This window comes from Clarias gariepinus, chromosome 23 (assembly GCF_024256425.1).
Source record: "Clarias gariepinus isolate MV-2021 ecotype Netherlands chromosome 23, CGAR_prim_01v2, whole genome shotgun sequence".
In the NCBI taxonomy this organism is placed as follows: domain Eukaryota; kingdom Metazoa; phylum Chordata; class Actinopteri; order Siluriformes; family Clariidae; genus Clarias; species Clarias gariepinus.
Window position 1 is genome coordinate 11111154 of NC_071122.1, and position 23913 is coordinate 11135066.

General features: G+C 35.3%; 2 protein-coding genes across 2 annotated transcripts in view; both read right to left on the reverse strand.

Annotated features, from left to right (window-relative positions):
• Positions 1-6622, reverse strand: part of si:dkey-49n23.1 (semaphorin-3D) — a 51121-nt gene extending 44499 nt beyond the window's left edge. Inside the window, exon 1 of the mRNA XM_053483861.1 lies at positions 6494-6622. The gene's annotated coding sequence lies outside the window, so the exon portion shown is untranslated. The remainder of the gene's footprint in view (positions 1-6493) is intronic.
• A 1568-nt stretch (positions 6623-8190) lies between these two features.
• Positions 8191-23378, reverse strand: ssuh2.1 (ssu-2 homolog, tandem duplicate 1). The gene is made up of 12 exons (XM_053484288.1): positions 23226-23378; positions 19325-19420; positions 19160-19244; positions 16634-16763; positions 16442-16502; positions 14574-14698; positions 14214-14276; positions 13316-13395; positions 12440-12532; positions 11759-11864; positions 11424-11531; positions 8191-9332 (listed from the first exon to the last, which is right to left on the reverse strand). Exons 1-12 carry the CDS (start codon positions 23248-23250, stop codon positions 9198-9200), a joined length of 1107 nt encoding a protein of 368 aa, XP_053340263.1. The 5' UTR covers positions 23251-23378; the 3' UTR covers positions 8191-9197.
• Positions 23379-23913: the final 535 nt, after the last annotated feature.

Consider the following 23913-nt stretch of genomic DNA (forward strand, 5'->3'; position numbering starts at 1 on the left):
AACTGCATGACTACTATTAATTTGTGTGCATGTCCATCAGGGCAATCATTATTTCCATCCACTTGGCCAAGTTAAAAAAAATGTAAGAATACAAAAACTTTTGATATATATATATATTTATTTTTTTTATTGATAATATCCGCCCCATTTAGAATTTTTCACATTCACATTTTCAAACCAGAGATAATGTGTATGAAATCAGGACACCAGTGCTATTAATTTTGGGTGGTCTCTGCTCTCCTCTATCTCTTTTTCTATCCTTCGTCCACTCCTCCACACACAGGAAACAGCAGGGGAGGAAGGAACAAAAAAATACTTTACAGACAACTGACCAACAATAACTACAATAGAACCTTCACAATGGTTCTGCACATAGCGTCCATTCGCTAATGTTTTTTCACCTTCCAATGCTGGCTTTGTTTCCCACAGACTGTAGTTAATAGCTTCCGCAGTCCTGGGCCGGCGAGCAGAATGATTACTGACCAACACCCTGACTATGAGCACCCTGAAGGGAAAAATCTCTGGGTGGGTGTTTGATAAAGTGAAATTATTGACTCAGATTAATGTCATTGTTGCACGCAGCTTGTGTGAACAGGAAAATGAAGCACAACTGAGAAATCAAAGTAGAGCTCTGAGGGTAAACAAATGATTATAGTTAGGAAATATGACATAGTTATACAATGACATAATGTACATGGGCTTCATTTCTATAAACTGCTAAAGATCAGGTCTAACCTTCAGAAATAACCTTCTTACATAGGTTTAGCAGAGTAAGTATATACATATATGTGCATTTTACCAAACGTATGTACCTTAAGTTTTAATAAAATAGAAATAAAATAACAAACAATAAAATAACAAATTATCCAGTACATACAGTATACAGTATTTTAAAGTTATAAGAATACAATACAATATTTTTTTGCCTGTGGTAAAAATCTCTTGACTATTAGGACTATAGTGCAATTAGAAACTATTATTTAATTACGTTGCCATTTTAATTTCACAAAGGAACAAATTAGTTTTTTCTATAAATGCAAAGTCCAGCCCTTCATGTGTTCTTGCTTACATCTCTACAACCCCATGTCCGACATTTTATGTTGGATGAACTGAATCTCTCAAACAAGAAATTCGCACCTCTATTCTCATAAACAGACAGAATCAAGGCATGCTTAAAATCCTGCGCCTCAAATTCACGCCCGCTCAATAAAAGCAGTCATGGCAATATGACATTACATGCTTGCCTGTTCTGTTTGTCCTGGAACAATCTGCAGAATCAAAGAGAAATAAAAATTCCTTGTGAAAATTCTTTACAGCCTCTGCACTTCCAGACCCACAAGTCAGCTCATGGTGCAAGAGGCTGAAGTGGAATCTCATTATGAATCATGTAGCGTTGCGTGGTAACAGGACCCTTTAATATAAACAATATGAGAGAAACCAATTTCTGAGAGCCACATCCTGAAACTTGACCTCAAGTCACAGAGAACCCTCATTGTCAGACTGTACACTGACCCTCTTCCTCGGCCACAGTAAAAACAACTTTGTCGATCTCATGCTTGGCTGACATAAAACGTGACGTCATACTTGAGGACTAAGGAGACATGGGCTGAATTATTTAGCTGTAAACCTACCATAAATACACCTTAAAGCTTAAAGAGGTCAGCTCATCAGCTTGATATGTATCCCCTTAGATAAATTAAGATTATTAGAAATAATACACCGCAGCTGCTAGAAGAAATATCTCATAGTTTAACAGGGCCTCATGCACTGGGGACTTAAACATATCAATGAATCATAACAAAACTGCCAAGGGCAGTTTTTGACTCAATTCTCTCTTAATTTAGTCTGAAACAATTCCCGCAGACAGGTTATGTCTTCCCTATTGTGCGGCTGTTACCAGTCTAAAAGAGTGAAGGCTAACACATGCTTTCTCTGAAACATATATAGCTGACACAACTGGCAAGTGTCGCTCTTATTGATGTGGGAGAGACGACGCTCATAATTCCCACCCAGAAGGCCAAAACAAACACTTCCTCTTAAACTCCTTGCCACAGATAGCTATGGTTTTCTTCAGGTTCAATAAACTCTTGGCCAGTTTCATCATTCTGGAGCGGTAGCAACCCGGGTTTTTAGAAACCAGTTCCTCAACTATTTAGGAGCATTATGACTTCAATGCACTACAAATCCTGGCAGTATGATTATTAATACTGTGCTACGATCTGTACTACACTAATCACTAATTTGTGTATTCACTGTAGGGTCTGTTCTTGCATATACTGTAGATATTAGGGCAGTTGAAACAAATTGTAATGTGCAAGTATGACTATTTGAAGTGTTCACAATATTTATGTATATTGTTTGTCACTTTTAAAAATGTGTAATGGAAACTTTAGATTTGAACACAGGGTGTTATTATTTTAGCAATAACAGAATTTAAATTGCTTTGCAGGAATTCCATTCGACTTTATATATAAAATGTATGTTTTATCTTTCAGTACTAAACTTTTAGTGATGACAAACAACTGTCGTTTCCACGGCAAACACTATCATGTTTTTTTGCTTATATTGTTAGAAGCAAAGCTATATCAACACCAATTCCCATTTTGTAGGTTATATCATCATTATAACATACTACACAACTTCTACAGTATATTATGTAATTTAAAAAAGCCTTTTCTACCATTGAAGGGGAAAAAAAACAATTGACTAAACCCATGTAAAAGAGCACCGTGACCCTTTTGGAACATTACAGATCAAACAGCCAATAATCTATCAGATTTTAAGCTAAGCAGTACCAGATCTGAACTTGAATAAATCAGAGGCACTCCAGCATGAGACAGGGACATGTGCGAGTACAAAGCGTAGCCGCGATATCAGATGTGGTGCAGGAGACAAAGTCGAAAAAGATTTATTTTTTCCTTTTACTAACTCAACTGTTATCCTGAACACAACTAAATACCTTTGTGTGAGAGAGTTCTCGTCCAGTTAGCCCTGGGACCTCTGACTCTAAAACCAAAGTGTACGGGGAAAATCAGAACCAAACTAGATCCATTTGACAAATAGAGCATTTTGTTCTTTTTTTTAAGCTGCTAAAGGGCTCTGTGTTCAAGAAACACTGACATACCAAAAAGCTTAGTCACTTCGCTTTTTCAATAGGGATGACTGACATGGTGCCAGTAACACTTATGCTGCACAATCACACAATGTTGTCTTATTATTTTGATCCCCTGTTTACCTCTTTAACAATCACAGGACAGTTAACGTTCCATAAATATGTACAGTATGTACACTAATCTCAAAAGCTTAACACACTAGACTAAAGATCTATTTTTTACAAACATTTTGATAAGGATTTTCTGGATTCAATTGTACTTGAAAAGTAGATTTAATGTCAAAATTAAATGTTTTCCCCAAGAAAGTAGGTTCCATTTAGAAGTTAGAAGAAACAGCCAACACAAGCTTGGCCTTTAACTTCAAGAAGTTTTGGCTTCCTTATGAAGCTGGTTTAGAAGATGCCAAGAATGTGCTAATCTTCATCTGGAATACTGTTAAAAGTGTTAAAATATAAAACAGATTAGATTTGTTTTCTTTAATACTCCATAATTTCACATGTTATCTCATAGAATTAATATTTTATGACTACTCTAAAAAAATTTTTTTTTTAAATAGTACAACTTGGGCATGTAATTCCTGAATTTTATCCAAAAATCTTATTATTTAGGCCAACAACTAACTAAATAATCATTGATCTTTGTTTCTGTAATAAAATATGAGAACAAACTAGCAACCAAGCCGTGCTTGTTTTATTTTGTTGTTGTTTTTTATTTTGTTTTGTTGCTGTGCTTGTTTTATGTTTTTGTTGTTGTTGTCAACAGTCGCCAAAACCTTTTTTTTGGCAACCAGTGCCCCTGACTTTCTGGTTCTATTGTGCATCCTTTTGCAGTGGTGTGATGCACAACATCATGCAAAGTACAAGTCAAGAGCTTAAATGTTTGCATCAAACATCAGGATGGGAAAAATGTGATCTTAGTGACCTTTTTAGTGTTTTTGTGCCAGATTGGCTGGCTTAAGTATTTCAGAAACTCAAGATCCTATGAGATTTTTGCAAACAACAGTTAACAGAGTTTACATAGGATGCTCGAGAAAACAAACAAACAAAAAAACAAAGTTTTGTGAAAAGCAGCAAATTGCTTATAAGAGAGGTCAGATAAAGGTTATAGTACCTCAAGGCCTTTTTACAACCATAGTAAGCAGAAAAGCATTTCTGAAAACATACCTCATTAAACCCTGAGGCAGATGGGCTACCACAGGAACCTGAGACTATAGTGGGCACAAACTCACCCAACCTGGAAAGATAAAGACTGGACTTTTTTTTTCAATCTTTACATTTTCAAGAATCTTCAAATATTTTTATTTATGCTTGTGAAAATTGTGAGTTTAAATCCCAAGACCATCACACAGCAACTGTTGGGTTGTTCTTCTATAACTTTTTGTCTCTGGAGTAGAACTGTCTTCTGTCGTACTGTATGTGTAAGTCATTTTGGATAAAAGCAAGTGCCAACTGAATGTTTTAACTTTGCTGTACTGTGCTGTAATATTCTTAGTTTTATGCATACAGATGGGTTTTATTATCAAAGTTTAAATAAAAAACAGAAGGCCCTACTCAATTTTATACCTCAATTCTGTCCATCACAGAGGGAAAATCCTCCAGGTTGCCAAAAGGGACACTTCCCAAAAAAAGAAAGTGCAAATGTGTCTAATAAACAATCAGTCCTGGAGACCCAGAGTCAGAGTTCAGGAGTTTATGATTAGTATTATTATTTTCATGCTCTTAAATGCCTACTAAGCCTGAATTAATTGGTGATTTGAATCTGATATCTGAGCAGAAAAAAAAAACTAATTGAAGCAGAATATGTCCCAATCATCTGTAGGTTAAACAAAGGAACTTGCCAGGAAAACAAAGTTATTAATCAACAATATTAAAAGTCTGATAAGGATCATAAATCTCCAAAACGTAGCTGCGCAAGCCCTATGAATAATTGTGAAAAATATATACCCAGACGATAAAAGAACAATTCAGATGGTATTTGTTTTTTTTTTTGTTTTTTTTGGTCAACCAGTTGAGCAGCTACGTGACCAGCAATGACCTAAAACCCATTACAGTTGATTCTTGCTGTAAAGAACTCTTTTCAAGGATTCTTTTTTTTAGAGAACCCATAGATGCAACGTCCAGTAGTCCAATGATGCATTTTCCTTTCATAGTGATTGCGTTACTTAAAGATTAATTTACAAATGTTGGTATGCCAAATTGTTCTAAAGTAAAAAAAAACAAAAAAAAAAACTTATAATTAAATAAATAAACTGATAATTGGAAATGTTAATAGCCTACATACTAAATTGCTCCATCAAGTCGCATTTTCACACGTAGCGTAATATCTTAAATCATTTTAAATCCCCAAACTCATCGTCATCCTTATCAGGTAAAATAATTGTGAGCAAAAATGTACTTACAAAGATAAAAAAAATAAAAAATCAGGAGAAATGGTATTGTATGAGATTACATTCATTCATCTTCAGTTGCTTTATGCTGGTGGGAAGCAGTGCATCTGGAGCTTATCCCAGGAATACTGGCGTGGGAACATGCTAAACATCCTCACAGAAACGAACTGAGCCCAGGTTAGAGTCATGCCCCTTTTAAGATAAGTTAAATTCTTAAAAAAAAAAAAAATCTGGTCAATTACTTAACTGAATTCATTTGAGTAGTTACTCAATGCTTGTTTAGTTTTTTTTCCTAGAAACATGACACGTTGGGTGTCAAGAGGCAAGAGCACTGGACTATGTTAATCTTATAATAATAGGGTAAGAAAATAAATGATCCTTTACTATACAATCGGAAAATTTGCAACAAAAAAAGTTATTTCGAAGAAGCAGTAATCCTTAAGATGAGTTATGTATAATGAATTAGCTAAAAAAAAAAAAAAAAAGATACACAAAGGTAGAAAATTGTTTAAAATACACAACACTGACTATAACTGAGGACTGAGGACAAATATAGGTAGGTTATTTTCTACAATTTTGGGCACGTTTTACGTACAGAGATGCGGACAAACAATTCCCAAACAAGAACAGTAAGTTACGTGGATGGACGTAAAACCCCATAACAGGAAAAGAACACAATTAGAGGATATTCCTGACCACAAACAAACACCATTTATTGTTTGACTTAACGTCAATGTTTGCAACGTAGGCTTAAAGTGTACACACAATTCGAATTTTTTTTTTTAAGAAACGTAATGACTTTATATTAAGTTTATATTAAAGTTTTAACCTTTTTTATCATCATGAGAATAATTATAACCAAAACACACATATCTAATATACTGTATGTGTGTGTGTGTGTGTGTGTGTGTATATATATATATATATATATATATATATATATATATATATATATAAGATAAATAAGTGCTGTATTTATTTTTTTATAACTTACCAAACTATATGTTATATATCTTTCCCTTTTTCTTCTTCTTCTTGGCTGAATTCTGGATTAATGAACTGGTTATTCCGCTTTCTGTGGCGCCGGTTAGAAGCGAAGATGACGCGCGTGTCTCTTTTCCAAATCTCGCTCTTAGCCAGCAGCTATAAACAACCGGCACGTGCGGGCCGACTCGAAAATACCCAATATGGAAAGGGAAAGGGGTCAAAAAACTGGAAGAACGTTCTACGCAGTGTAACCTCAACCATTCTCACTACAAGATCTACATTACATGAAGTGGGTACATGCTTTGAGTATGCTGGAAACAAACATCAAAACTGTATTTAGTTGCGTGAAAAAAAAAGTGTTGTATATAACGAAAATAATTTAAAAGTGAACAGAATCACTAACGTCTGTCCACCTGCTAAATGTTAGCTGCTCATGGAAAGCTAATTTCACAGACACTGATATACATTGAGACTGTAACTCATTCCTGCCTATTTAATTCCAGTTTAAGAAAACCCTCTACAAGGTCAACATTAATTCTGTCAATGATGGATGAGTGATGCTAGCCTTGGTTAAATGATCTTTTCGTACAAAATTACATGTTCTAAAAATAAGCAAGTGAGTGTCTTGCATTTCAATTTTGAGATAAATTAATAATTGCTTCAAAATAACATGCATCATTTAAGAAAAAGACTTACTTAAAAATGTATGTGTGGTTCAATTAGTACAAAATTGCACGGTCATTGTCATGGATTTCTCATGTAAATTGGCTAGCAGGGCTAACCTCACCCTCTTTTCTCCTTAATAAATAAAGCACACGTACTGCAAATTATATATATTAATTCTAATTCTATCCAATGGCTAAATGTTATGTATACATCAAAATCTGTTACATTTTATTTAAAATTGATCAATAATTCTGCTAATGGTAGAAATGATTCCTGTAGCTACTTGTTTCTGGAACAGTCCATCCTCAGATTGACCAACAATCCAGTCTTTTTTTAAAATCTAAATCTTCTTTAAAAATTTTACTTCTAGGCATATTTAAAAGAGGAGTATATTAAAATGTGAAAAAGGGGGAAATATTATAATAACTTTAACATTTATCAATAACTTATTATTATAAAACAATGGGTGAAAGCCGGGTAGGTGTTTCTGGCACATATGGCCTTCCATATCTTCCTCTTCCTGCATCGCCAGCTGTTACATCCTTCCACTTAGTTAATGACGCAGATTTGGATGCAATTCTCTGGTCATGCAGGTGTAAGTTTTCTCAGGGACAATGTTTCAGTTATTGTTATGTATTTTTGACGATATACAGGATGAGATATAAGGGTTTTATATATAAGGATTTTTATGTTTGGTTCAATTACCATTTATTTCTCCTGCCAAAGCTGTTTTATATTGCTTTTAGCTCGGATTTCTTAAAACTTGACATTTCTCACTTGCCAGTCTACCTGTGAAAACGTTTGAAAAAGTGTTTAAATAAGTAGTTCATATTTCTATTCAAACACACACAGACACTGTTAATATAAAAAGACATATGGCCTTTAATTATGCGGACTTATACTAAATAATTTATTTTAAACAATACTGAGTACATTCAAATAAGATCTTGATACTGCAGAGCCTTTGCCAGGACACTGAAATGATCAGAAGACACACAGAATGAAGTTAATTTTTATACAATGTGGCATTTATTTAACATCAGATGCCAATTACACATGGGCATATAAATATTTAGTAAAAAAAGTATTCAATGAACTGTATATAAAGTGATCCAACTTGACATGAGATATAATAACTGATTTATAATAATAATAATAATAATAATAAATAGTTTAAAAGATTATGAGGGGCATACGGACTAAAGGCATAAAACAAATTTCCAATTACAACAGTAAACAGTACTCAGTGAAACATTTCAGTGGTGCAAATGTTTTAAAGAAGGCTGTGCTGTGCGTCCACGAATGATGATCCTGGCTGAGGTGGCTCAGAGCCCACTGCAGTCATTCCCTTGAACATTCTGCAAGTGGAACGCCTGGTCCTTGAAAATTGATGGATAGCCTGTCGCCACTTTCAGAACTTGATGCATCTGTCTGTAGGAATTGTACATGCAATCTACCACAATCATCACTTGCACAATACAAGAACAAGATGGAAATTATTTCTCAATCCCACGTACAATCCTGACCTCATTCCAAGCGATTTCCACATGTTTAAGTCATTAAAGGAGTTCCTGGGACGCCAGAATTTCAGATGTGAAGCAGGCAGTCTGATTAAGGCTCCGGCAAACTGAGAAAACTTTCTACCTTGATGCTATCAAGCACTAGTAAAGCCCGGAAATAAAGGGAGGTTACTCTCATAAACTAAACTCTCATAACTGTGTTGCTATTCTGCACAATCTAAAATATTCTTGCGATTTGAATGCCCCTTGTACATATTGAACATATAATCCATCACTACACAATCTGAAATGTTTATATATGCATTAATATGTTACATATATTCCTTGTAACTGACAAATCTTTTGGAATTCCTTGTTACATTAGCACTTATTATATATTGTAATATATAACAAAAAAAACTTCATTTCATTATACTTTCTGTAATGCACTGCTCAGCAGCCAGAATTTAACAATAAAAAATATGACCAAGGTTTTTTTTTCACATTACGTTGATTTAACATTACATTGATGCAGGTTATAAGATGCTACAGGACAGTGCAGGAAGTTGGATATTTTGTGGTGTGAACTTTCTTTTCTGTCCCATAAACGAAATAGTCATAGTCTTTGCCATTGTAGCAGTAGAAGGCTTGAGTAAGAGGCACCAGCTCTACTGACTGTCTCTGTATAAAGACAGACAGAGAGAGAAATAGCATGAGAGAAGGTCATTTTCAGTGTATTTCAGCAGCAATAGCACCACTTACTTTCATTGTACTTTAGCAGAAGTAGAGTACATGTAGTACTTTGGCATGAAACTACTGACACTCTTACCATCCCCCTTTAACAGTACACTTGTTCATTCACGCAGTTAGCCAATGAGCCAAACATGAGGTAGCAGCACAATGCATAAAATCATGAAGACACAGGTCAAGAGATTTATTTAATACTCACATCAAACATGAGAATAAAGAAAAAATGAGATCTCTGTAACTTTAACTGTGGCATGGATACCGGTGCCAGATGGGCAGGTTGGACCTCGAAGCCAACAACAGTTCTGTGTGTGGAAATTGCCTAATTGATAAAAAAAAAAAAAAAAGATTAAGAAGAAAATTGCCAGATTAAAAAAAATGAATAAATAAACTTTTAGAAACTCTGTGAGCAGAAAAGCAACTCGGCATGCACAAAACACCGAACCTTGAAGTGAATGGGCTAAAATAGCAGAAGATCAAATAAGGTTCCATTCCTGTCAGCTAAGAACAGGACTGTAAATGGGCCAGGGGTAGCTCAGTGGTTAAGGCATTGGACTACGGTTCGGAAGATCCCAGGTTCAAACCCCACAACCACCAAGTCGCCGCTGTTGGGCCCTTGAGCAAGGCCCTTAACCCTCAACTGCTCAGACGTGTAATGAGATAAAAATGTAAGTCGCTCTGGATAAGAGCGTCTGCCAAATGCCTAAATGGAAATGGAAATGGGCGCTTTCAAACTGGACAGATTTTATAAAAATCACCTTGTCATTTTTCAACTGTCCAGTTTCTTTAAGTGTCTGTCTATGATAGCCTCATATTCTTGTTCTTGGCGAATAGAAGTGTAACCATGTAAGTGTTATACATTACAACAATATCCTGTGCATAATTATAATCTGATGTAGTCTTCTGTGTTGCAGAGAAAAAACAAGATATCGGGATTCTCTTTATCATACTGGCATTGCAAGTTTAAAATCCAATGATAACCCTGTCCGGGAATCTAGAAAACAACATTTCTCATGCTCTTAAGGGTAGAAGGGGATGATAACACATTTGCCAATCATGGGCATCTGTAAGCCCAAGAGGAAGGTGGATAACGCTCCAAGAGTTTTATGCTGCACTCTAACATTACAGGAAAAGCAGTTCAAAAACATGCAGCGAGTTGGTGTCATGTGTCTTTGAGGGAGCGTCTGATAGCCTTTGCACTTCCTGGATGGTAGCTGTTGGTTAATGGAGGACAGCCGTAAGTTGGGATAGGAAGCAGCTACAGTATGCCTGGATTAAAGAGAAATTCAGCAAAAAATATCTGTAAAAATCATCGTTTTCCAATCTTCCTTGTTTGATGCAGACATGAACCGAAGCACATGGCCTAATTATTATCATGATTTTATGCATTAGGTTGCTGCCACATTACTGGCAGATTGGATAACTTAAGAAAAGTGCCAAGATACAGATGTTCCTTTTGAAGTGGTCAGTGAGTGTATATTCAGTGGCATGTATATAACTTGTGTACCACATTAATTCATTTGGAAAAGAAAAGCAGATACTAAATAAAAAGCAACAAGTTTGGATGCCAGACTGTGTACATTTGTTCTGAAGATTGTCTGCGGGTAACTCTATACACTCTAAAACACACAGAATATTGAACACTTTATAGAGTTTAAGCACTAAAATACCACATTCTGGACGAAAAAAATTAAATTGCAATGTCTCAAACTGGAAAATTATCAACTATAGAATCTCGCATCATCCTAAATAGCATGTATAATTTCCTACCCTTTAAAAAACATCACAAAGTGCATTGTACATTAATGAAATTATAATCTGTAGTCTCTACAAAAATCATGTGTGTTTTTAACGATATAGCTTTAAGGTTATAAAGGCAAACTATTCCGACATGCTGTACTGTACAATACTTCCAAAAAGTAATTTGAAAATAGTTGCATTGCTGCCCCCTTGTGGATACATAAAATAATGCACTTTCTCTAGTAATAAGAATCAGTCATCTTTTTTGAAATATTTCTTGCTCACCTGTTGCAAGATGCGACTGACAGATGAGTATTTAATCAAGTGCTCGTGGATGGCTTCTCTAGAGGCATAGCAAATCTCATTGTCAGGAAAGCCTGTGATTGGATAGACCTGCAAGTACAGTAAAGCTTAATATTAAATACTGAATAATTTTTTGAACATTACAAAAAAATATTATATTTTAGTCTTATTTATTTATAAAAGGTAATAAATAAATAAATAAATAAATAAATAAAACACAGCAGCCTTTCACAGAGTATTTGTCACATATTATTATAACTACCCTATTTGAAATACAGGTGAAGAAAAAATAAAAAAAAAGATGAAAAAAGATATACCAGGAGACTTTCATCAATAAAGAATGCTTCTCCAGACACCTTCTCAAACTTCTTCATGGGAAAGTCAAGCAGTCGGTTGGGTATGAACTCAAACACTTGGTTCTTCCTAAAATACATCATATAAAAAAGAAAAGGTCTAAAACCACACTGTAAAATAAACAGAACATTTTAGTGTTATGAACCTTCTCAAACAAAAAAGGAAATGTCCAATTTTAATTTAATTATTTAAATTATTTCTTTGCAAATAGGCGAGGCTACTGTCCTGCTTAAATATGCCACTGCCGTTAGAAGATACTCTTCCCATGAAGGGGTGTACTTGGTCTGCAACAATGTTTCTGTAGGTGCTAACATGCACATAAATGGCAGGACCCAAGGTTTCCCAGCAGAAAATTGCCCAGATGTTTACCATGCCTTCACAAGCTTGGGCATAAGGCATGAGCAAGGGTACCAATCCTTTACACACACATACACATTGTGTAATGAATCTTTATAATTAAAGAATTTCACTTTTTGAATTGAATTATGGAAAAAAAGTCAACTTTTTGATGATATTCTAATTGCACCTGTAAGACTTAGGATTTAAACTCACAATCTTTTGGTCTTTAATGTGAATTATTTTTGTATTATCTACTAAGTTTGCTTCAGCAGTTCAATTAAATTATCAGCAGCAAAAACACTTACCATGAAACAGTGAGTTGAATGAAATGCAAAAGCTTTTTCCTGCCATTACACTTGCGGCATGTTTTATGACCACTACCATGGCACCATGTACAGCTAAATGAAAAAACACCTGTTAATTAGCAGTGCACTTGAATTATATCTAATGCATAATTCCATATTAAAAGAGAATACACGTTAATAACTGCATGCTTTAATTCAACTCACAGGTTTTCATTAATAGGAACTACTTATGGATATTCCATATGATCTATAAATAAACTAATAAACAAACTAATAAATAAACATGGTTTTGTTACAATGAAAAACTGTATAATCATTTATATGAAGAAGATTTCTGTAACAAGACAAACATTTTTTATATTTTATATTTAACATTTATAACGTTTCCCAGTTAAACTTAATGAGAATGTTCAGGACTTTCTGGTTTCTCTCAACTACAAAATAAAAAAGGACACCAATGAAAAAATCTCTTTTTTTCAGCTGTTAAAAAAGTAATAAAAGAAATCAACTAATTTTGGATGTTAGACATTTGACATGTAATAAAGCCTCCACCTAATAACAGATGAGACTAAATTCTTTTAAACAATCATAACGCAGATGGCAGAATTTATTGGAAAATATGTAACCCCTAACCTAGTCTCAAAGGTGAACGAAAATGTTTCTTCTTCTTCTTTTATACTTCTGGCAGATTGAACACTTCACAGAGAGCAGAATCACTTTGCAAGTATCAATAAAAGTATATTCCCAATTAAATGCTTTAAGCAGGTAAATGCCTAACTTATCAGATTAGCATCCATGTAAAAAATTGAAACTGAAAATTTCAATCGGACTGAAAAAATATAGTCCATGTAAATGTAGCTACTGTTTGATACTTACATTTTTCTTCCCCTACCATGGCAGCCAACACATCTTCTGTTTCGGCCGTGTACGGCACCATGACAGGACATACAGCTGGTCTATAATATAAATATAATATAATACTGTATAAGGCTATTCATAATTTAGCTCTGGATCTTTCAGTAACGCTCGATTTTAAATGGCAATTTGTGATTTTAGAGACCTCTAGAGCCTGTAAGTGGAACTACAATTGGTCAGCTTTATGCCTTATATGTAGGCTTTTTATAGAGAATTTCTCGGACAGAAAATTCTTTGAACAGAATTGTAAAAGGATGGAATTAAAGTAACATCCATCAGTTTATTAAAATTTGGATCTTATCCTTTAAAAATTGAAAATTACAACTGTAAATATGTGATACAGAGGAACCTTGGATTGCGAGTAAGTCAGAATGCGAGCGTTTTTGCAAGACAAGGAATTTTTTTTTTTTTTACTTTAACTTAAACGAGCGAGGTACCCGCACAGATCATCAAAACGAATCATCAGAGTTTCCATTATTTCCATTATATTCTTGATGTGTAAGTGTTTTGATATACAAGCATTAAAGTAAATAAAAACATTTTACTTTTCGAAAAGACCACAATGAAGAATGAAACAATGATTTACTATTCATTTAAAAGACATACCATTCATAACATTCAGACAAAAAACAGACTAAATTCTTTCAATATTATTAGATATAAAACATAGATAAGTAAATTATATAACACAATAATAGTCTCACGGGCTAGTTGGGAATGCCAGTTCAATGCCTGCGGGAGGAAACTAAAGCACACGGAGAACATGCAAACCCCATGCACAAGACCCTATATATACTGTAAGCATAATGTTTTAAATATCTCCTCAGCTCAATTTCTCTAAATAAAAGCATCTACTCACCCATCCTCTGCTACGGCAGTGTGTGCAACGCACACGTCCTTTCCCTTGGCACTGATGACAAGGCTGGGAAATGACAAAAATTTCAGAGGACGAAAATGAGAATGTGTTACACAGCTAACATGCTAACATCCAGTCTTTCTAAACCTGCCCACATGGGACAACAGTTCTACAGAAAAGGGATGACAGATTTCAACTTCAGCAATCCAGTAAACATAATAAACAGTATATGACCTGCTAAAATCATCATTTAGTGTATTAGAAAAATATTAAATAGTTTTAGCTAAATTAGCATTGTTAAGTATAAAAGTAAAGAGGCATCTGCTGGACATAGTATTGGTTTTACATTCTTAAAGGCAATACCTTTACTGTTGAGGTGTGAGGTACACGCACTTTCTGGACAGTGTCTGTGAACTTGGGTGGATATTGCACTTCTACCTGCCATGGAGGAGGGATGCTGCCATACTGTGGTCCGTCCACATATTGACCTGAAATAAAGTAATTTTACATTCAAATGATGTGAACCTGATTTTTTTTATTGTCCTTTTGATTCAGCATTACTGAATGAGCTCTACTTATCTATTTCATTATATATACTTTGGATTTGGCTACCAGTTTTAACTCTGAAATCCTCCTACACTTACTCTTCCTGCTGCCTGGAGTTCAAATTTAGGTTCTGACAACATAAGACATATTGTTATCTATATTAATGGACAAAATGGTATCCCATTGCTTAAACAGTAATAGCAATCAAAATAAATGTCTTCTTCAGATTGGTATAATTCCATGCAAGACTTATGTGGAAAGTGTGACACTCAGCATTCAGCATCACCAGTATACTAATCACCGGCTTGATCATCCGTCATCAGATGCATGGTTTCCTCACTGATTCATTCCTTAAGGTAGTTCGGTATGCTTTAATGATTCATAGTTCACTGTGTGATTTAAACAAAAACATTCATCTGAAAATGATCAGGTACAGGCACTGGACTGAAACCAAAAACCTACCAAAAATGAGAGCCAAAAAGTCCTTTACATAGGAAGCCTGGAGAACTATTCCTCAAGAGAAAATTTTACGAAATAAAAGAATGTGTGAATCTCTAGTACAGGTTGGGAACCCTGGTCCTGGAGGACCCCTTGCCCTGCACATCTTGCCCTGTAACCACAGGGAATCACTGCTCTAGAAGCAACATTTTAAGAAATACGGGGTGGCTCAAGATTTTTGCACAGTACTATACATATTTCTGTTTAAGTTCCACTGTAACTACTTAGCCAATTTTTATTGAAGGACCAAACGTCTTACAGTAGATGATCCAATGCATTCAGACATGTACAGTAATACCTGACCTGAACTAAAATACTATTAATTACCATTGCTAAAAGTTGGTAGTAACCAGTCAGCATTACAAATTAATCATCAGGGATATTCCTACAGTAATTTTTATTCTATTCAATTTTGACTTGACTAATCTGTAACAAATGCAGGCATTGAAAACCATGGTTCTGTAATTTATGAGACCTCATGCCTTTCTTATCTCTGAGACCTTCCTGAGTATGACAACAGACATTGTTTACGGACCAGGAATAGAGCTGGGACCCTGGTGCAAAATGGTGAAGGAAGTGGAGAGGACAAGTTCAAACGTTATAGAGTAAAATCAGTTTGTGGAAATTTACAAAAAAATATTGTGTTAAAGACACAATAGAAAGCAATAGTAAACACTATTCCAATTAGGTTTTGCAGGTGCAAATAAATGGTATGGGCTGAATTTTTTTTTTTTTATTGTTATTCAACAATTTTCTATAGTGTTTATTCTGTTCATGGTCGCAGGGGCCAGGAGACTTAGAGCATAAGGCACACTGGACATAGTGGTAATCCATTGCCATTGGAATCTATTCTTAAACTTTCTTCTTTTTTTAGGATGGTCTAAAATTTTACACTTATTAGAAGATCATTAATGTTAAAGTATGTTATTCCGCAAATATACTGTAGCCGATCTTAAGGGGATGGTTCTTACAGTACAAAAGTAAGCTTGTGACTTTGTATCTGGTAACAGTCCAAACAAAGGCACAAATTTGTCTAATATAGGGAACGTTAAAATGCTGCATTTGGAATAAAAAAAGTCTTTATCCTAGGAGCATCACCAAAGAACAAAAATTTTTAGTCAAATTAAAATAAAAGCTAAAACCCTTTATCAGCACTTGAGTAATATGTCATATGTATTATACAATACCAGTATATATTTCATGTTCCCAGGCACTTGATCTGGACTCTGTAAATGTTTCCAAGCGATACTAAAACAGGGGGAAAAAAAGATTATGCTCAGATTACATGACAGAAATTTCTTACTCAAATTCTTATGCACCACACAATAATGATTTCAGTGCACCATCAGCATGACATAATACAGAAGGAATTGATTTACACGATACACTGTAAAAGGCCTTAAATTCTTGAAGACAAGGTTCTGGGCGGGTTTGCTGCTGTACGTCCATTTTTTCCCCACAAACTTGAGCAAAGCCTCCCTGGCTACCTCTTCTGACACCTGAGGCACCCTGTAAGACCAATACCATTACATCAGGCTTTTTCTCCTGTATACTAACAGTAAACAATACTTTTCATGGATGACAAAAATCAAAGTGCATTATTCCAAATTCTTTTCTTCCTTATGTTATTTTAGGGAATTTTTCTTATGTAATCAGCATACTTTGTCTGCATGCTCATTACAGGGAAACTGATGAACCTAGAAATGTATACATCTATATGTTTCTTAAATTTTTATATTTATATCTGGGATTTTTAGTTCTGTAAAGTTGCTTTGTGACAATGCCCATTGTTAAAATGATATATAAATAACGTTTAATTTTAATTCAATAAATGCATATGAGCAAGATTTATTGAGTAAATCTTCCAATAAAAATAAATCACTAATATGTGATGCTGTAATACTTAATTCATCTTATGCTAACAGCAATCTGACATGTTTTATTGTTAAAAGATAAGATAAGATAAGATAAGATAAGATAAGATAAGATCTTTATTAATCCCCAGGGAAATTCCCAGCACATAATAACAGTCACAGACAGCTAAAACATACAGAAGCATTTAGTAAAAAAATATATACAATAAAATAAAATAAACCAAGTTCACAAAGTACTATTTGTAAACTGTATACACTGGTACAAGGAAGACACTTGTGCAAATATTGTGCATAATATAGAGTACCTTTTATTCATTTATAGTTACATTTAATCAGTGTTGGGGAAGCTACTCTGAAACTGTAGTTTGACAAGCTACAAGCTACTCGTAAGTTAAAGTAGTTAAACTACAGTCAAGCTACCCTTTTGGAAAAGTAGTTAGCTACACTACAAGTTACTATCAAAAAGTAGCTAGCTACATTGAAACTACTTTTGATTTTTTTGAACAACGTATATTATAAATAACTGAATAAGTGTCTGAGGAATGTTTTAAGTAAAATATTTAGTGTTTAAAACAAATAACAACAACTGTTATATATTAATTTCCATTTTACACTAAGGTAGCTAAATGATAACACTTGTCTTAATTTCTCCAATTGAAAGGATTAAACACTTGAGCTTTTATTTTGGCGGAAAACTGTGACGAGACCTTTACGTTTCTATAACATTAAAAACGCTTTTATATGACAAATCGAGTGAAATGCTGTAATTATCTGGCTGCCCACACAAATGTTGGAAGTTATGTGAATGTTAAACAGCATAACTGATATTTGAAAAATGCACGTTAAACTCGCTCACATGCAGTTCAGCTGCTCTGAAACCAGTCACAACAAATCTATACAGCAATTTAATTAGATCAAAGCCTTTGTCGTGCAATAAAAAACTAAGATTACATTTTTTGTTCAACTGACAAACACGATGGCGCAAACGTTAACGTTAGTGGTCTTTTATGTTCATTACCAAACTGGCGGACAGATCATGGCGGGTCATTGTAATTAAATCAGAAATAGAAATTTGATGTAACATAGAGAGCAATAAAGCAGGATAATTAATACATTTAAAATGGCCATTACTCACCTGTATGTGCGTCCTTAAATGGCCATTACTCACCTGTATGTGCGTCCTTGCTCCATCATGGATGGGTGTGTCAACCCACTTCTGTACGTCAGTGAACCGTTAGCCGCAAGATGCGTGATTAAACAACAGGTGGCGGTAATGGCAAAAAATGAGTTTGTAATCTAACAAGAAGAATATCTTTGCATCGCGCTGATTCGCGCAGCTACACCGCTACTTGCTGCAAAAAGTAGTTAGCTACTGGAAAAGCTACACTGTTTAAAAAGCAACTGAGCTACTGCCAAGCTACTGAAAAATGTAGTTAAGTTAGTAGCGTCGCTACTTGTAGTTAACTACTCCCCAACACTGCATTTAATGTTAATCGTATAGTTATAGTAAATTGAATGGAACCCCCATTGAACTAGTAAGGTCCTTTATAAAAGCTATCAACAATCACTACCAGCTTATCTTCTTTCTCTGTTTAAGTGTCAAAATTGCAACAGACAAATCGTAATGTCCTTTGCCCTGCAGACTTCTCAAGAGTAGAATAACTTTACTGATGACTGGTACAAACAACAGACACTTAAGTTTCCTTTCAAAAAAAAAAAAAACATTGTCTCTTGACAGAAAGCTCCTCCTTACGAAATGTCTCCATTCATCATGTCGTGGAATATGTTTAAGTAATTATTGGCCCTAAATGTTATGTTACCATGGAAACTAATGATCATATTAAAATATATACTATATAATATATATATGGCCAATAGGAATCAAGAATTTAACAGCGCTGTGGTATAAAAAATACAATTCACCTAGTATTACATCAATACCCACTGTAACAAACAATTATTAATATTGATATTAATATAGATTTTTATAAAAAGCTGAACATTATATAACATATATTAAACTCTGCATACATCACATTGGCGATGAAGGCACTCCTGTTATTCTCAGGCTCAGGAATGAAGTCTGGTGGAGGAGGGTAGAGCTGATCTGTGCAGTCTGATTAAAAAAAAAGGGTCAAATCAGAAGTGTGTGAAAGATCTAATGCAACACATAGTGAGTTGAATGAAAATACTTACCCACACCTTTATGGTCTTCATAGCCTGTCACACTATCCAACCAGCCTGCAGGTGGCACTGAAGGACCCTCCTCAGGAATGCTTGGATCAAAGGCTCCTTATAAAAAGAAATAGAAGCTATAATTGACTTTTCCAAACACTTCTCAAACGGATTAAACCTTAGACCTTAAACCTAGAACCTTTCTCATTAAATTGCAGTTAAAAGTATTTATATCATGAAATCATTATTTTCACAGGGAGGTACAGTGGTTAGCACTGGCACCTTGCACCTCCAGGGGCCGGGCTCGATTCATGGCCAGATTCGATTCCCGCCTCTGTGTCCAAAGATATGCAGATTAGGTTAATTGGCGTTCCCAATTGCCCGCAGTTTGTGAATGAGTGTGTGAGTGTGTGTATGTGTGCCTAGTGCCCTAGGTCTCCTGGAATAAGGTCCAGGCCACAGACGATGAGTGAGTGAGTAAGTTATTTTCACAATTAATGATTAAAATGTAACAGTAAGTTAGAAACTGGGAAATCAAATCAAATTTCGTACTATTCCTGATACTATGGTCTCATGATAGAACGTTCACCCAGGAAGCTCACAAATAGACTATGAAATGAGTTCCGCACAGTGCCACTTATCATTGTTAAGTTAATGATTAATAATAAAGAGGGTAGTGTATAGTACACAGGATTTGATCCTGTATACAATCTCCGATACTCCACCTCTTAAAACACCACTTTCTACAGGGATCATTAAATTCAAGAAATTAAATTTAGCTCATTTTTAGTGAATATTAGCAGTAGCAAACTCTCAGCATAACCTGACAGCTTCTGGATAAACAATTAAAAATAAATCAGACATTGGGCAATAAAAAAAAAAAAAAAAACATTGTTTTGACTGGAAAGAGGACTATTTAATTCATCCATTCTTCTAGTGGCCAATTCATTGGGGTTGTTGCCTGTCTGGGAGCTCGAGCATGCACAGTTATAAATACAGCATTTCTCACATTTGGTTACATGAACAATACAATTATGATGATGCCATAAATAGAAGCGTGAATGTGCTTCCTCCATCTGCGATCTTACTTAAGATTAGTATTTAAACGCAAACACAAGTAAAGTGAAGGAATGGTGCCTGTAGAAACAATGCACTGAAAATATAGCACTACATCACAATGATGTACACAGCGTGTGTGAGGAGGGGTATGAAATAGAGAGAGTTTTATATTTTCTGGAAAAAAAAAACCCTTACTTGTTCGGTAAGAGGTTCGGGGCAAAATACTTAAAATATTTAATAAACACAAATAAACTTGACTAACCAGGTGTTCCCCATCTACTGCCCTGAGTCTCCTGGGATAGATTGCAGGCCTCCCACAACCCTGTACTGGATAAACATTTTACAGAGTGAGTGAGTGAGTGAGTGAGTGAGTGAGTGGTGATAAGTTTTCTCTGTAAGCTGGAGCCTCATAGACTGCATGCTTCACATCTGAAGCACTGGCCTCTCAGGAACTCCTTTAATGGCCTAAACAGGTGAAAATCACTTGAAGTAAAGTCATTTTTTAAGGCCTGAGGCTCTACTCATTTTACTCATAATCATACTATACCTTTTGTTACTGTCGTTTGATTTTATGCCTTCAATCATGAGAAATTCCATTCTTGAGGATTTTAGCTGTATGCTACAAAAAATCAAGATAAGTCCCTCCCAAATCACTAACACAAAGCTTTTAAGTAGTGCATTGTTTCACTTGATTAGTGACATATAGTTAGTGTAAACTGCTCTGATGGGAAAAATCTGATATCAAGAGAGGAATTTAAGCCGGGTACGTTTTATTTGTGCAGACTGTGTGGCACTGTAGCCTAACAATGGACAAATTAACACGGAGATATAATCCCCTTAAAACAAGTGTAATAATCAAGTGCAAAAAAAAAATATTATTAAAAAATAATAAATTCATCAATTATCAAATATGTGTTCTCCAACAGAAAGTAAAAAGACACCAAACATGTCTTTGCTAATCTGTAAAAGAAACAAGCATGCAGTATACTATTCATGTAATAAGAAACATAAACATGAAAGGATCTGGGATGCCAAGGTGTGAGATCACACACCCATAACACCATCATGACCACAGGACATTGTCAAGTTGGCACAAGTCAAAATTCAAAATAAATAAATACTTCTCTTAGAAAATTTAACTGAACATATCAACAATTAAAACTTTAAAATCCATGTTGTTTGATCTATTTCCCTATAGCATAAATAAATAGTTTTTAAATATTTGTTTTTATCAGTAACATAGCTGATAATGTAGAATTAATGTCCTAAAATTGAGACCCATTCAAGTTTGCATAATTCAGTTTAATTCACTTTAATTCAGCCTTACTGGACGGCATTTAGAAATGAACTGCCAGTTTGAAGGCCTACCAATGTTCTAGTGCAAGAGTCTTTGCTCATTATCTTACTGCATAACCTATAGCACCTAAGCTTCCAATCATGACTGAACATGATTCTAGATTCTCTGGTAAAGAGCAGATTTCATGACAATTATAAAATTACCATGGCGGCATGGTGGTGTAGTGGTTAGCACTGTCGCCTAGCACCTCCAGGCTCGATTCCCGTCTCTGTGTGCATGGAGTTTGCATGTTCTCCCCGTGCTTGGTAGGTTTCCTCCGGGTACTCCAGTTTTCTCCCACAGTCCAAAGACATGCAGGTTAGGCTAGTTGGTGTTCCCAAATTGCCTGTATTGTGTGAATGAGTGTGTGAGAGTGTATATGTGTGTGCCCTGTGATGGACTGGCACCCTGTCCAGAGTGTACCCTGCCTCGTGCCCTAAGCCTCCTGGGATAGGCTTCAGGTCCCCGTGACCCTGAATACAAGATACAGCGGTATAGAAGATGAGTGAGTGAGAGAGAGTATTAAATTACCTTCTGTCAAATATGGCAAGTTGGGAAGGCCTTGCAGCAGTCAACCATCCCCAACCATCACACTATTTGATGTGCATGATGGGCATATGAGATAAGCCTTTATGTCTTTAGGTAAACTTTGCGGCTTGTAGCTCTCCCAATTTAGATACCAGTTTAGCCAGATTTCTCTCTAATGGCAAGATGAGCACTTTTCGGCAGTTCATTATGCACTTGAGGAATTTTGGTAGGCCAGCCATTTCCAGGAATATTCACAGACTCATTGTCGTCTGTAGAGCTTTACCCTGTATACAGGGTCGCGGGGGGCATGGAGCCTATCCCCAACCAATCTCAGGCAGGATCAAACTGGAACCCTAGAGGTGCAATGCAACAGTGCAAACCACTAATCAAGTGTGTTGTGTCAAGTCTAACTGAACCAAATTATTGAATAAATGTATTTAGTTGGTTGATCAAGCAAACATTGTTGTATTTTTACTTCAATAAATGAAATAATTAGGTAAAAGCTTTTCTGTTTCCTAGTGGGTACAGGTCAGATTGCATAATGTCTAATGGGGAAATTTTCAGGACCCACTAAAGCCCTAAAATGTCAACACTCTTGATGACTTCAGAGCTAATTTCTTAAAGTCATCATACTAAAATATTTTTAGGATGATCAAAAGATTTATGAGTGTTAAAGACCTTCTACAAAGAAAGGAACAGGATGCATTATTATGCCACTTTCACGTTTAAACAAACTAAATCTAAGCAGTTGGCATTGCCCAAGCATCTCCTCCTGTTCCTGTAGTAATGCCAGTTGTTTGTACAAGACGGTCATACATTGTTACAGAAAACTGTTACAAGATAGTTATTTATAGATAATCAGTACTCATTAACCACTCTATTACATTTAAATAGGACTCTACATTTACATTTACATTTAGGCATTTGGCAGACTCTAAAGTTTTTCTTTTTCTCTGATATGCCTACAAAATCAAGCACATAGTATGTAAAAGCACTTACCGACATCGGGGTCTTTCTCATCCATAATCCGGAAGGAACCGAACGCGCGGGATTTAAATCTAATAAAACCTAACAAACTTAACAACTGATGGATCTGATGGCGCAATTATTTTGATCTGCGAGTTCAATGCGCGCGTGCCCGATGACGTACGACAAAACCACGCCCACACAGTTATCTCGAGTATAATGCAGCGTTCACTTAGGCCCTAAGTGTTAGGGGATGGAAATGCCGTGATTTCCGTGGCGGCATGGTACTTAAAATAATAAGTACTTTAAGTAAAGATAAGACAAAGATGTAGGGAGTATGGGAGGAGCGAAATTGTGGAAAGATCGACACTGGAAAACAGCGTAAAATGTAAAAGGGAAAGGAATGTAAGTGTATAAACCCAGTATAACAGTAAGTAAAAGGCTGACCAGCAGATGGCGATAATGGCTTACTTAGCAGCAAGTGCTTCACTATAGCGATAGATGATGTTAATGATGATTAAAGAACTGTTGAGGAAATTAAATATGATATACGCTGAAAATCAAGTATTTTATACACTAGTCAGCCATTACAATAAAAACCACCTGCATTTGTGTAGGTCTCTCCACCAAACATCTTTGACCCAACAATGAATTGACTCCACAAGACCTCTGAAGGTAAGCTGTGGCGTCTATGCTTTATTGAGTCAGGGGTGTTTTGTCA